Source organism: Poecilia reticulata, linkage group LG16, assembly GCF_000633615.1.
Source record: "Poecilia reticulata strain Guanapo linkage group LG16, Guppy_female_1.0+MT, whole genome shotgun sequence".
Taxonomy (NCBI): Eukaryota; Metazoa; Chordata; class Actinopteri; order Cyprinodontiformes; family Poeciliidae; genus Poecilia; species Poecilia reticulata.
The window spans coordinates 20,316,282-20,331,443 of NC_024346.1; the positions used below are offsets into that span (position 1 = coordinate 20,316,282).

At 41.1% G+C, this 15,162-nt stretch overlaps 1 protein-coding gene across 2 annotated transcripts; it reads right to left on the reverse strand.

Annotated features, from left to right (window-relative positions):
* Positions 1–5,037: 5,037 nt before the first annotated feature.
* On the reverse strand, positions 5,038–14,972 carry zdhhc18a (zDHHC palmitoyltransferase 18a). Of its 2 annotated transcripts, XM_008432307.2 has the most exons (10): positions 14,356–14,969; positions 14,094–14,254; positions 13,693–13,842; positions 12,361–12,498; positions 12,215–12,266; positions 11,536–11,638; positions 11,341–11,453; positions 11,161–11,266; positions 8,735–8,808; positions 6,602–6,690 (listed from the first exon to the last, which is right to left on the reverse strand). In XM_008432307.2, the coding sequence occupies exons 1-9, from the start codon at positions 14,586–14,588 to the stop codon at positions 8,767–8,769; spliced, it is 1,098 nt and encodes a 365-aa protein (XP_008430529.1). In that variant the 5' UTR covers positions 14,589–14,969; the 3' UTR covers positions 6,602–6,690; positions 8,735–8,766. The 2 variants fall into 2 exon arrangements, with proteins under 2 accessions (XP_008430528.1, XP_008430529.1); XM_008432306.2 differs by lacking the exon at positions 8,735–8,808 and having other exon boundaries at positions 5,038–6,690; positions 14,356–14,972.
* Positions 14,973–15,162: the final 190 nt, after the last annotated feature.

The window sequence follows — 15,162 nt, forward strand, 5'->3', positions numbered from 1 at the left end:
TTAAGGCCTGTGGGGCTTTTGGGATGAAAGGGGTCAAATTTATGTGCACTGTAACTGAAAGCAGACAGGAGTAAATGCTGCACATGTGGCCAAAAGCCTTTCTGAGTTACAGTGGAGAGACGAGCTTCGTGTTTGAGACGAACGAAATACTTCATCTAACTGCTGCCCAATTTACTACCTGTTTCCACGAGTCAGTTTTGCGTCGTACTCCCTTTGTTGTTCGAATAACAGAGCGTCGAGCGTAATAAGCGTTGCGGTTTCATTCCTTAAAGCCGAACTGGCCCGTACGTCGCTCGGGCATGTCAGGAATATGTCTGGTCGTGCCTTTTCAGTGACTCAGCATCCGCTATCTATGTGCCTGACCTTTTCATCCCCCTGACTTTATTGTCGTTACAAAACCGGGCCATGACCACGTACATCAGGTTCAGTGATCCCTGCGGTTTATTGCGCAATCATCTGTTTGCGCTCAAGAGACTTAGAAGGCAGTATGGCAGCGATGCCGTTCTCCGAGTGTGAGGTTTAAGTCGCAGGAAAGTAAATCAGGAGCAGCATCTCGGCATAAAAGTGTTATTGTAATGGGGGTGGGGGGGTGTAAGTGTATGGCTCCATCTTTTTACTGCAATAAATAAAGATGCCTCATACTATAGGTGGATATTTAAACATTTGCTTTAGGTTTACAAGTATTTTGCTTTGAAATAAAGTTATTTTTTAAAACTAAACTTTTCTTGAGAAAGCAGCACGATCAAAAACAAACAAAAAAGAATCTAAATAACTTAATCTCACTATAACAGAATGATGAGGACCAGCAGACAGATCAGGGAGATATTATGGAGTTTATAACGGTGAGCTTAAAAAACAAGATCACACAGAGCTTAATCAACTTCTTAAAACGGGAGTAGTTATTATGGCAAACAGTCCACGGGTCCAATAGAGAATACGTGGCATTAAAATTGATGTTCGCAGATGTTTTCCGTCCATTCTGACTGAACTTGAGCAATTTCAGAAAGAAGAGTCTCTCAAGTCTCTGGAAAAGAGGATCTCCCCCCCAAAAAACTGACTATAACTGCAGCCAATGGTGGATTTCCAAAGCACCGACTTTGGGGGCGAAAATACAAAACCGTGCCGAGCTTCTCAGATGTTATTTGTCAGAAGATTTGAAAAAATATTCACCTTCCCAACTGGATGTTCATTTGTTGGAATGTTGTCTAAAATCATCCAACAAAACACTGAGGTTTGTGTTTGCAACATGATCAAATTTGCACTTTAGCAGCTTGTGGTAAGGTGTCTAGATTAAGCGGAGGCAAGTAAAAGGAAAACATGTTTCAGTTGATAAGAGAGTGTTACTATCACGGGGAAATTATGTCATGAGCAACCAAAGCATTTCCCTCTGATTAATTGAGCCGTATCATGCAACCTCTGCTGATAATGTCTGCTGTGATAAAGCCTGCTCCGTTGGTACCCTGGTACTCTAATCCAATTCCCTGGCACATATTCACGTTTCCATGGCGAGCCTTTTTTCCACTTCGCCACACAGAACCAACATCTTTCCGTTTGCAAGAGCTTCAACGTCCCACCTCCTCTCATTTATCTCTGGTCCATGGGATTAATATGATATAAAGTTAAGTCTTTTCATACATCAGGGTGTAAAGTTGAGATTATTCTTCGTCTTTGTCAGTTTTTTATGTGAGCAGGGGCTCTCAACGCAAAAAAACCCACAGTTTTCTGCGTTGCAAACGGTAAATTGATCGTTATTTGCAATAAAAAGCCAGAAAAGTGGTGATGAAACCGGGTTGGATTAATGATCACCGCTCACGGATTCCTTTGTACCTGCATTGTTTGAGAGGTGACCGCGGAACGACCTGACCCCGCTGCCGTCTCCAAACAGCTCCCAGGTGAGGCTGACACAAGCCACCGTGCCCAAACACACAGATAATCAGATCCACCCGGGTCACACCCAAAACCAAATTCCACGAAAAGCATTGTACAAATATGCGGATCAGTACAGAGCAAACCCATCGCGCGCGTGAACACGCACGCTCTGCAGCCGTTTTTTTGGTTTGCGAGAACATTTTTCCTGTGTTTTTTGTCCACCAGCTTCAAGAGGCGAGAGCTGCAGAACTTTGGCATGTTTTAAAGGTTTTTGGTGGGTTTTGTTAGGCAAAATAAAAATGCAGCATATCTGAGCGCAGCAGAGCTTGTTTCATCAAACTCAGTTCTGGAACGCCGAACATTTCCACACCTTTCTGATTTTATCATGTCACACACTTTGATGGGAATTTTACGTAATGAATCTCCAACATGTACAGAGCATAGCTGCAAAGTGCAAAAACGATGTTTCCTGGTCCACTAAGTATTTTACATATGAGCATTTTATGAGAGGGAACAGTTTAAGAGTGACTTGGGTGAAAACAAAAATACCCGCCACACTTTTCAGATTTATTGTGATATAAAAAATTTTTAAAAAGTTTTCAAAAAGTAGTACATACGTTTCTAATGTACATTTTATGCACTACTTTGTGTTGGTCTGTCACAGACAATCCAGATCAAAAACACCATTTGTTGCCGACTAAATGCGACAAAGTTGAAGAACTGTGAAATCTTTGGCCAGGCACTAAGTTGACATTTCACTATTTGGTTTCAGTGGCGACACTCAGCATGCCAGTTTGTTCAGCTCAGCACAGGGTTAATTATATCCAGCCCCGCTGGCCAGCAGAGAGACACACTTTTAGCACAGCAGTGATGCTGACAGCAAGCTCTGACTCTGAGTCACCTGTTTGGTTCAGTGAAGAGCTTCACTTCACTTCACTTCTGCTCGGCTCGGCTCAGACCAGAGAGCCATGAGAAAAAGACTTGTGAGGTTGTGACACACACGGCTGCACACATGACAGCAGAGCCCAACAGGTCTGGGCGTAAGAGGAAAGAGGTGCAGTGAGTCATGCATGTGGTGGACGGCGGCCGGTGGCGAAGGGGTGGCGTGATCTCACAATAAATTACCAGAAAAACCCAGCCTTTGATTGGAGCACATTTTACGAATATCATATCAGCTTTCCAGAAATATATTTCACCATGAAATCTTAATATTTCCAATACTTGGAGCAAACATTTTTTGCCAACAGAACATCCGTCTCTGAAAAATATTTCACAAAGCTGGAGCACAGAGATAATGGTCTTCAATCATTCTTCATGTAACGCTGTCCAGAGTCCTGGTTCAGTTCTCCACAGGGCAGATATTGTCATGAAGACAGTGTGAGTTTGTGTCTGATGGTCCATTTCTGAGTGAAATTGGCTTTGCATCACTAATCTGCTGAAATACACAATTATGACCCATTTATAGCTTATTGCTAGTCCTTAGGATCTGTCTTTAAAATCTCCAGACAAAGTTTATTGGGCCTTTGGAGGAGAACAAGCCCACAGCACCACAGATCATGTTTAACAGCTTTTTCCACAAACTGACTTTGCTTTTCAGCAAAAACCACCTGAAGAGATTATCACTAAAATAATCAGTCTTAATCTCATGTAGCGTAAACACAGGGCTTTCCAGTAGTAACCAGCCAACTATTTACATTAGGTGGAAGGACAGAAAACTTTTTGGTTTTGTCCCTTCTTGTTTTTTTGTGTGCATGCCTTCAAACATTATCATGAAGTCAGCATCTAACTCTGACGATGGAGACCTGATAACCACTAAATAAAACTCAGTTCTTTAACAAAGCTTGGAAGACTTTGCCATCTTCTCTGGCAGCAGGATAAACTCAATTGTGCTTTCAGAAATGTTGCTAAAAGCTCCAGTCGTTTTAAACATTTTTATCTAATGCGCTCGCTGTAGTTATTGCTATAAGTGTCATGTTTACACTTTGAAAATTTTTCTTAGAAAGACAGATTTTTATCTTGCATCCTGTTCACTCCCCAATGTCATTCGAAGCTTAAATTTCCTCCCTTTTTTTAGGAACAGATGGGGTGCCAATGAGGCATCGGGGATTCCGAATAAAACAACGTTTCCATTCAATAGATGTGCTCAAATGTACTCGTTCGTATTTTTCTTTCTTAAAAAATAATCTGCAGCAGCCAATAAGAACTGGCCATCTTTGAGTCAAGACTGCCTTCAGATCAACCCGCTTCAAAAAGACCTCGTAACTGGTCTCTGTCCTTGTAAAACACGATTCTTACTCTCATCTTTTTCTCATCCCCTTTAAAACCATAACTGAGGTCCCTTGTGCGACGACTGGCTCCGTTTAAGATCCGACACATCTGCTGAGGTTGCGACGACGCTTTGGCTTTTTTTTTTCTTTCGACGAGACGTTGAGCCAAAGGTTTTGACCATCTGTGTTTTGTTTGCTTGAAATACACAGGTTGTCATGCTGACATGCTCGAGTCCTTTGAAGTTAAATGATTTACTGTGTTCAGAGGAGTAGAAAAAAAAATCCATTATTCTTTTCATGTTTCAAAGCAGACTGAAATATGTTGAGAGAGTACCTCGAGAGGTGGGTATCTTTTATCTCAATCCAAACGCGAGACGTCATTTAGAGCGAGACACATCTGCTTCTTTCTGTTCCTCCTGCTCCATAAGCCCAACACCGAGTGCAAATAGGTTTTATTAAAACGCCTGCAGGTAAACAGCAGCTTTACAAACACGACTGGCTCGGCAAGGAAGAAAACGCAAAAAGGAAATAACTCATCCTGGCATGCGAGAGGTCGGTTTGCATCCTGCATTCCAGCATCCTGGAGCAGGTGGATGCATCTTTGTATTCCTGCACATCATCATGACTTCACGTTCTAGGACTCTCCAGGTCGAATGCATTGCTGGTCTTTGGATCCGTGTCGAGCACTTATCGCTTCACACTGACCACATCTGACAGGAACACTCTTGAGCACATGTGGACAGCATGCACCTTCTCGCCGTTTCCACGAGGCATCGGTCATAAAGAATGACCTCTGCACGATACCCCGCTTTCCTCCTGCGCGAGTTTTGTCCATCTGTTTTGCTCACTGTGTTTGTAACTAAGAGCAGTTTTTTTTTTTTTTTTTAGAAACGAATAAACCTTCAACAAACATGGATGTTTATTGGTCATATGATACAGTTGTACTGCTGCACTGCAAAAAATACAAACAAGTTTGTTCGTACAAGCACTGCTTGTAACCATCTACGCAACCTACAGGCCTCGCCGCAGACTGATTCATGAGCTACGCCAAAGTGAATCCTCACAAACTCACAACATATGACCACGTTGAAAGCTCAAATACAAAAAATATATATGTAAATAAATAAAGTGGAAAAGTCATTTGACCTTGATTGATGTCCACATTACTAAATAAAGATTGAACTGAATTTGCTGTTCACATCCTGCCCCCTAGCGGTGCTCTCCACCTCGTGCATTTTGCTGTGTATTAAGATGATATTTTCATGTTTTGTGTTGAAATCGTCGGATGTGTGCTGCAGGCAAAACGATAAAAACGCGTGAAGACAGAAAACACTAAACATCATGTCACATCATGTCAGCAACAAATACATCCGAATGAGTTCCACAAAAAAAAAAAAAGTTGCAAACATGATTCAAATACTTTGTTTTCCCGTCCAATTTTTAGACACATAGGACACAAAGAATTACTAAAACATTTCATCCTGTTCCACATGGGACATCTGAACAAACTATGTAATTTTAACATCGTTGTCCAGCTTTAGCTTCTTTATATACTGAGCCCAAGGACACTGGAGGGAAAAAAAAAACGATAAAATGTAACTTCTAAAGGAAAACCTTTTCCAAAACCTTTTGTGTCTTGCAAAAGGATTTGCAAAATTCCAACAAGTATGAAATCCTTGTCCGTCTATAACCAACCCTTCAAACATAGACGGGACAACGTAGATGACGATGTGTGAGGCTTTTTGTTGTTAAAATGGTTCACTCTCTGGAAAACTGAGCAAAGTCCAACATTTGTTTCTGGCTTCTTATACACAAAACATCCAAACTCAAAAAGCCTGCCCACGCTTGCATATCATATTAGAACTCAAACACTGAGGTTTCAGCAGAAGGAGTGCTGGGACATTTCGAGCGTCCTAAAAAAGATGTGAAAAAATATCTCTATATTGTGCTCTGAAGTGTTACTAAGACTCCCCTCCATTTTGAAGGATGTGTACAACTGGACACTATAGTGACTTAAATTAACCGTAACCCCTCACGAGGACATTTTTGCGACACCAAATTCCAACATGCACCGAGTCTCTGACTAAGCGTCTTTGTGTCCAAAACCACTGCCTGGCGATAAACAGCAGCAATGTGTGCAGCCCGAGGAGCGCACAGTCCCTGCCATGACTCCATGTCTGCCCTGACGGTGACCAAAGCGTCCTTAGTGTTGAGGGATGAAACCAATGTCAGGCCCGTCGCCCAGAACCAGCGCGCTGTGGCTTAGCGTGGGCGAGGGAGAAGCCAGGCGGAAGGCCGGGTTGATCGAGTGCAGCGAGTCTCTCCTGTCGCTTTTGCTGAAAGCGACAGGGGGCAACAGGGGGCAGGGGCCAACCACAGCCTGGCGGGCGAGCTGCCGTGAGCATCCGGAGGAGAGGGACGGCTCTGCGGTTGCTGGGGCGCTGCTGGAAACCTCCTGGACCAGAGGCGAGGTCTTGGGGTTCCCTGAAGGGCACAGGCCATGAAAGTCAGAGTGGAGCATCCTCTCCAGCACGTCCTTCGTGCTCTGAGTGCACTGCGTGGAGAAAGATAAACAGGGCAAATCAAGAACAAAGGCAGACTTTGAACAGGAAAGTTGTGATGTCAGGAGTTCAAATCAAGCAGGATTAATTTGGAAACCGTCTTCACAGCGAGAGCAGCGAGACAAAGCCTCGGGGCAAGGCTTGCAAAAAGGACACACATAAAGAAGCAATGGAGGAAGTGAATTGAATGTATGGAGTGACATTAGAGGGTAACCATGCACAAACCATGATCCCAGACAATTGGAAAGTTATCTAAACTGCAGAAATCTTTATCTGAAATTAGTGTGAATGTAACTATTTGAACAGTTACTTTGTGTTTTTGCTGGACTTAGGCGGAAATACAAAGAAACTATTTTAATTTCGGTTTCTTCCAACCAACGTCTTGAAGAGGCTTTAGGCAAATTTAATGTTAGGCTTCCAAACTATCTCTGGAACAGAAGGACAGAACATACTGTGTAACAAGTAGCACTATTTCTGAAACATTTTAGAAATGAGGTTCACTGGCGGTGATCGGAAGACATTGAAACTCTTTTGAGCTTGTAGTGAATAGTGTAACAAAAACACACGATAAATTAGTTAAATTCATTGATACCTCTCAGTAAATTAAACCAAACTTAATTTATTTAAGTAATTAAATTCAAAAAGTGAAACTAAGTTATCTATAGATACAAATTTGTGATAGTTATATTTTTAAAGACTTTTTTCTGTTGGTTGATTATGACTTAAAGCTGATGAAAACCCACATTTAAAATTTAGCATAAAAACCCTACAGATCATCTTCAGTGTCTCCCTGAACTACATCAAATTCTTTTGTGAGATTTGCTTGTGCAGATTTTGCTACCAAACATTTTCCTTCCACTCAACTTCCCATTACTCTGCTTTGATGCAGAGCTCTGTGAACAGCCGGCTTCTTCCTGAATGACATTTTGTCGCTTACACTCCTAGCGGAGGGTGTCAACGTGTGCTGGACGACTATCAAAAGAACAGCCTTTATTGGGATTGTGAACATAACATTTCTACATCAAAAACGGATTAGTCTTTTTATCTGTCCTATGTGATCAAATGTCTTAATGACTAATATTTAGGGTTTCCGTTGGCTGTAAGCAAGTCGTAATTAGTAATAAATCCATATGTGAGGTAGATGTTTTAAAGCTTAATTACCAAAGTAAATAAACTGTTCTATGTTTTCTAATTTATTGAGGTGGACCAGTAATTTTAAGAATTTACATTCAAAGGTTTGAGATACTTAAAGTTAAGATTATCAAATGTAAGAGTTTTTTTATTATTATTATTATTCTACAGAAATCTTGTGAATAAAGTGATAATATCCATTGGAGTGAAGATAAAAAATTTTTTTTAAATTACAAAGATGTACTGGAAGCTGAAACCTTCAACTCAAGAGTGCAAAACTCAACAGGATCCATGAAAAAAAGTGACCTACATGTGTGATCTGGAAGAGAAAAAGCTACATAAGCAGGACAGAAAACGGATCTGAGCACCTCTCGGATCGATCGATGTGTTTTGTTGACTTTGTTCATATATTGGGGAAAAAAAGTTATCAAGCTGATTAGTGAAGCAGCCAAAAAACAAAAAAAACGTTCCTTACAAGGTAGAATTCAAACTACATGTGCACACAGATTTAAGTTTTGTTGCATTTTAGAAAACTTTGCTAGAGACGTGGTTTGTGCTGATAAGCCGACCGAGCCGGCGCTTCCGGTTTGAAGAGTAGACGTGGTCCTTACATGCACCAGGGAGAGTTTCATTCGATTAGACCATCAGCCGTAAGAGCAAGGTTGACCCTGCAGCGAGCGAGTGAGGTGAGTGAGCGAGCAAACGTTAACGATTGGCTGTGATGAAGCATGCAAACCCACAACCATGAGTGATCCACACCATCATCAGACACCCATCACAAGATCTGCACAGGCTGCATCTGACACAGTTAGTAGTGCAGAATGTAAGCGGTACAGAGGAGCTGACGCAGTGAATGGAAAGTGATGAGATGTTGGGGTTGGTTCGACATCGACGCCCTACTCTTACCATCGACTGTCTATCTGCAGCACTGTCTACCTTCAGGCTGTGCAGGACAAAGAAAATTCCTGACAGTTCTCCTCCTGGCAGGGTGGAACGGATACAGTACACAACACAGAGGGTGAGATTTGTCATGTGTCACACAGTTATAGTCATGGTAAAAAAAAAATTTTTTTTTAAAAGGAAAGAAAGAAAGTACACCTTATATCAGTTTAAGTGTTCACAGCCTCCTAAAGTACATTCACATTTCATGTACGAAACTACTTAATTACAGAATCCAGTGTTATAAGCAAAGATGAAGGAAGGCACAATGGAAAAGTTTGTGAATTATACGTACACTTAAATAACCCTAAAATGTTGAGTTCCAAGTCAGACGTTTACATACACTCATTTGAATGAAATTCACATTGATTTGGGGTTTTTAATCTTCTTTTTCCTAAAGAAGAGATGCAGATTTCAAAACACAAATCTTAAGTTTAAATTTAATGCCAATTTGTTTTTCTAAGCCACACGCATGCAAATTCATATACGCTAACTCCATCGTCCTTAAATAGACTTTAGAGTTGGACAGTCTGATTAAAAAGTTTTCTGCCACAGATCCAGCCTTAATGGGCTGTTAATACACTTTCTAAGTTTTATGTTGCCCTGCTTTATACGTTGCTAAAATAGTTTTGGTGTGTTTAGGATCACTGTGTCCAGAGTTCAAACTCTCACCCACAAACTAAAACCATGATAGATTGAGAAGTTGTTGACCAAACAAGGAGACTCTGCTCCAAAACTGACACCTTCCATGGAGGATCTGAAAAGTCTTCAGAAGAGTTTTTGAAGCTTACACAAAACAAAAACGATGAGTTGAGATGACGCTTTCAAGCAAGCTAATGAGGTGAGTAATTGGGTGGAGTAACATAATAATAAATAAGACAGGCCAACACAAAGTTTAAAATGGCTCCATTTTGAGCCATATTGAAAAACTGTGCTTCAGTGCCAGGAAAACAATTTATATGAACTTTGCCCTTTCCGATAACTGGCCCAGTGAAAAAGTTTGTTCCTACCCTGGTGTCTGCAAACAGACATTTATCTACTGATCAGTGGGGGTGTAAGTACACATCTGAGTCTGTGTGTGTAGTTTTAATAACACATTATTCCCCTCTGGGGAACATAAAGGTCTAATGAAAAGTAGGGGTGAAAAAAGAACGAGAAAACCAGACGTCGTAAATATTATTTCCTCAATCGTCTGTCATTTCGAGCATTGAAATAAGATCTAGATCAGGCATGGACAGAAAGGAAGTCTCTCCAAATGGCAAAAACTACAAGCAGAGCCTGAGATAATAATATTCAACCAAATATTACATCTTTTGGACAACTTTTACGTTGCATGACGTGATGATTCAACATATTGACACTTATTAGAAATCCAACAAACAATAAGACATGAAAGCTAAAAATGAGTGTATGCAAACTTCTGATTCAAAGTGTACAACATACAGAAAAACACAACAATTTGAAAGGGGTGTACTTTCTTTTTTACCATAACTAAGTAAAAGGTATACAAAATGTGTATCTGAGTCGGTTTTGGAGAGCAGGCTCCTGATGAAAGGTTAAACACAGCTTCAAGTGTAAAAATGTTCAAAAACAAGACTAAACTCAAAGCAGACCAAAACTCAAAATACAAAAATAACATTTATTTAACAAATAAAGCAACTCATTTTTATGAACATGACGATAAAAATAAAGCAATGGACAAAGCAAATAATAAAACATTTGTTATGCTGAAAATACTCAGAGAAATATACTTCAGGCATACGAGTAATGATTCCTAATAAAGTGCTGATAACCCAACAGATGTCCACTTAAAGGCCCTGATAATGAAAACTGGTCGAATATTCCTATCAAAACATGCAAAAATAAAGTCAGTAGTTTAATAACATGGAGCATGGCAGAGAAACATGTTTATTAAGGCAAATAAATAAAAACTTAAAGAGAAATAAGGCATTTACTGTCCAGTTAACATAGTTGCTGCAGTCTGACCATCGCCAGCTCGACTTTAATCTTAACAAATGATTTCAGTCTCAGTTGTAAAAAGTCAAACTAAAAAGTTCTCTGCTCACGTCCGGCTGCACTAATCCGATCACTTCTACTTTGAAAACTTGAACCTGATGCGATCAGAGTGATTTCAACCGAACTCTGGTGAAGTTTCGTTGAGACGCTCATTTTTCAATAACAGAAAGAAAAAAAACACAATCATGGTGCAAAGTTCTTAACAGTAGCAGAAATGTAACTGCTGGTGGTTGACGCTAATCGAAGGATTGAAGCTGGAGGTCTGGAGGCTGACGGAGGGGGACGCACAGGGTGGGAGGGGCTAACAACCACACAGCAACATGGGGGAGGGTGGGGCACTCGGGACCGGGGAGGGACCGCAAGCGCTTTCATCATACCATGTTCGCATCGCTCTTGGGCGTGAAGGGAGGCAGCTCCATCTCTGAGGTCGCGGCGGCCGGGATCGCCTCGTCGGGAGGGAGGAACCCTCTTCGATCAATCAGGCTGGAAACAAAGCGGACCGTGACGCGCAGCTCGAACAAGGAGAGGGATTGAAAGCGTGACGAATAATTACGCACCTGGGAGGCATTGGGCCGCATAACGTAGCACAGCAGTTGGTGATGATGTTGCTGTAAGTGTAGGGGTTTCCGGACTCCTCCGCTCCCCGCTTACCCGACCACGACCCCTTGATCTGTTGGTCAGCACACCGATCAGCAAGTAACAAACGCCTAAGCCCAACCCAGCTCCATCATTTTACAGACTGGAATACTCACGTCTTCATTCGTGGTGAGATTGGAGGCTACTAAGAAGGTGTGGAAGCCTGAGAGGCCCAAAATAGACCAGATGGAGAAAAAGCAAATCACCAATTCCACCACAGTGCACAGGGAAGAGTCAAGGCTTAACATACATGGCACCAGTCACAAAGGGTGAGTATCACACTCATCACTACACAAGTTGGGATAAGACTTTGATCAAGGCAGCTCATCAGCTTTTACACAGATTAATGTTAATAAATAAGAATATCATGAAAAAAGTTAATTTCAGGAACATATTACATTAGGACGGTATATGAAACTCACTTTCTGAATTTAATTACAGGAATAAAAAAGTTAAAATAATATTCAAACGTATAATTCTTTAATTAGAAAAATACTCAAATTGAAAAGGCAAGCAGACAAACACAAACTCACTCCTGCTTGCAGTAGGTAAAATAATCAAAACTGAATCTCAATTATCTGGAAATATATATCATTTTCCACTAAAATCATCTCAAACAGCCATAAAACAGCAAATCTTGTGTTTAAAAGCACTTTTGCTGGGCAGGCCGCTTCTAAAAAGAGAGTGCAGCATTACGTGCTGTAGTAAATGCCAATTTGGCACCAAATTTAGTCAGATCTGACTCAGCCCAGTAACATTTTAAAATAAAAAAAAAACAGACTACACAAAGGATATCTTGCAGGACTCTCCTGAATGGCTTGAACGATGCCTTTGCTTGCTTGAGAACCTGTAAAGAAAAGAAAGAAAAATAAATATGAAAACTTATCTTGCCTCATGACAAACGATCCATCTGCTTCCTTTCAGGCGATGCGGCCACTTACGGAGGGTGATATGTGTGATGACGCAGGCAAATATAAAAGATGTCAGAAAAGACAGAGAGATGATGAAGCTGTAGAAATAGCGGTAGTTGCGTTTCCCGACACAGTTCCCCACCCATGGGCAGTGGTGATCAAATCGCTCTGAAGGAACAGAAAAATGGAAAATATGTCAAATATCGTTAGCATGACAGTAGCTTGTAAAGAGATCAACAACAAAAAAAGAAAATAAAGAAAAAAAAAATGAAAATGCTGGGAAGTAAAACTCTTAAATGAACCATCATCTGGGAAAACATGCCAATTATGATGTTTTTTTTTGTGTGGAAGTTGTTACTGAGGAAAGAAGACTCATATTTTCAGTATCAGTGAGAAACCACAAAAAATACAAAATGAGGAACAAACATCTAAAAGGAAACGATTTTCCGCAGAAGCAGTCCTACTGATCGTTTATGCTACCAAACACACTGCAGTGAAGGTAAAAACATTACAGGAAAGTTGCTCTATTTTATCCTATTAAGAGTCATCACATCTTCATAAGAAGAAATTATGGTTTTCGGAAATCTCACAGGTCATATTAATTACAGAGTTTGGTTTAGCAGTGCCCCACATAAATCAGAAGAAAAACTGATCTGGGAAAAGTTGGACTGGCTTCTGATTTATCACGCTAATACAAAGAGAGCTCTATAATACGCTCCTATTTTTGAGGAAAATTGTTTTTTTTTACAAAGAAGTTATCGTGAACACGCTTACATTTTCAATTCATCCAGATAGAAAAATAAATGTTGCTTTTTTCTACTTATAGCTTACCGGAAAAAAATAAAAATAAAAAAAATCAGAGTTTTGAAGCCACAGCTTTGCAAATCAGAAAACTGAAATCCAGCAACAAAATAATCCATAATTGAATCACTAATCACTGATAGCATACAGTAGGATGGAAAGTGACAGCAGTTAAGAGTCGAGTCTTGTGATGAGCAGAGGCTGGTGGGGTTTTGCTGTACACAACATAGGACACAGTCACTTCCTGTAACTTGGTCACGTTAAAAAAGAAAAAAGAAAAAAAAAATCAGTTTGCGAAATACACAGCTAAAATTTCCCCACTCTGTTAGGGAACTGACCTCAACACCAGTTCTCATGAAAGCAAATAGTTAACAGCAACAGGAATGATTTGGATTTAATGAGGGTGATAAAACCGATTTCATTCTGACAAAAAAACATATAGGCAGACGCAAACTTTTCAATAATGACCTAAGACTTTAGGCAACAAGTGAGTTAGTTTATTTATTTATTTTTTTTAAAAAAGCAAATGAATAAGTGGTGATCCTCCAAAACTATTCTTACCAACACAGTTGTCACACAGACTGCAGTGGGAGGTCCGTGGAGGCCGGAACATCTTGCAAGTGAAGCAGTACTTGAGCTTTACCACCTGCTGGTTGATGAGGATCTCCTTGGTTCGAGGAGGCGGGCGATATGTTGAGGATCCTGAGGTATCTGTGAATAAAAGATGTGGCATTTTAACAACATGTGTCCTCCGGCACGATCAGATCAAGGTGTGTGTGTGTGTGTGTGTGTGTGTGTGTGTGTGTGTGTGTGTAGCTGTCGGCTCCTCCTGCCATGACAGTGCAGTAAGCTGCTTAGGTCTTGGTCTGTGTTTCCACAACAAACGTGTCCTCCATATGGCAAAGCTCTTTTGCTCCATCTGCCCCTCTGTGTTCAAAAGGGGGGAGGGAGGGGGGTCTTACCTATCTGCCTCTCTATGTCTGCAGTTTCGTCTGCAGTGGCTCTGGGTAAAATGCCTGGATCTGTAAAGCTGGTTCTTAGCAGGGAGGCGACCACAAACAAGAAGAGCACCCCTCCTATCACAGGTATACAGACGGTCAGATGCTCCACCAGGAAGGGGCAACTGTTGGAAATAAAACAAGTTTCATTACAACAACACACACACACACAAAAAAAATTCTCGTGTTTTATTTATAGTCGTACAGCAGTCTACAAGTTACTCACTCGAAAGCAAAGAAAAGGCCACTAGTGACAACAATAAGGCCTAGTGTTAGAGGAAGGATGCCGTTCTGTCTGGCCAGGATGAGCCGTCCGTCGCAGAAAAATCTGTTTTTCCCCGGGAAAGCTTCCCATTTTCTCCGCGGGCGCTGCACCTTCTTCTCGGCGGGGTTTTGAGCCGACAGCGGTGAAACGGAGAGCGCCCTTGGGTCGATCTGCTGGTACTCGCAGTTTTTCATCGTCTACGCGGTTCGGAGGTAGCAAAAAAGGCACCCAAACCCCTGCTTTACACTCAGGAGACGGTACTCTCAAGATTCATTTACAGGACATTTATTTGTTACTCCTGATAGCACTCAGCTGTCCATCCTGAAGCTAAGTCCAGCTAGCTAGCGTAGCAACAAAGGCATTCTTCTTCGTAGGTCAGTTTTACCAGCTGAATATATTCGCGGGCTGACGACGAACAAACAGACATGTTTGGCTGTTAAACTAAATCCGTGTATATATATCGGTGAAACATTTTGTAAAGCAAACGCGAAATGTATGTAGACAGACACGGTAGGTCAGGTTAACTGGACTGGTTCTCCTTTTTCCTCTACTACTAGCCGACGTGCGTCATAGCGAGCATAGACATCGGAAAGTAGACGCAGCATGAGCGTCAGGTTTGTGCGCTAACGTTGCCGCCATATTTTGAGTGGCATATATATTTTTTCTGTTAGAAAGGGTTACATTCTTAAAGCTGGGTGACTGTAAAATACAATATTTCTGATGGATCAACAGAAGGTAGTGCATATTTGTAAACCGAAAGGAAACATT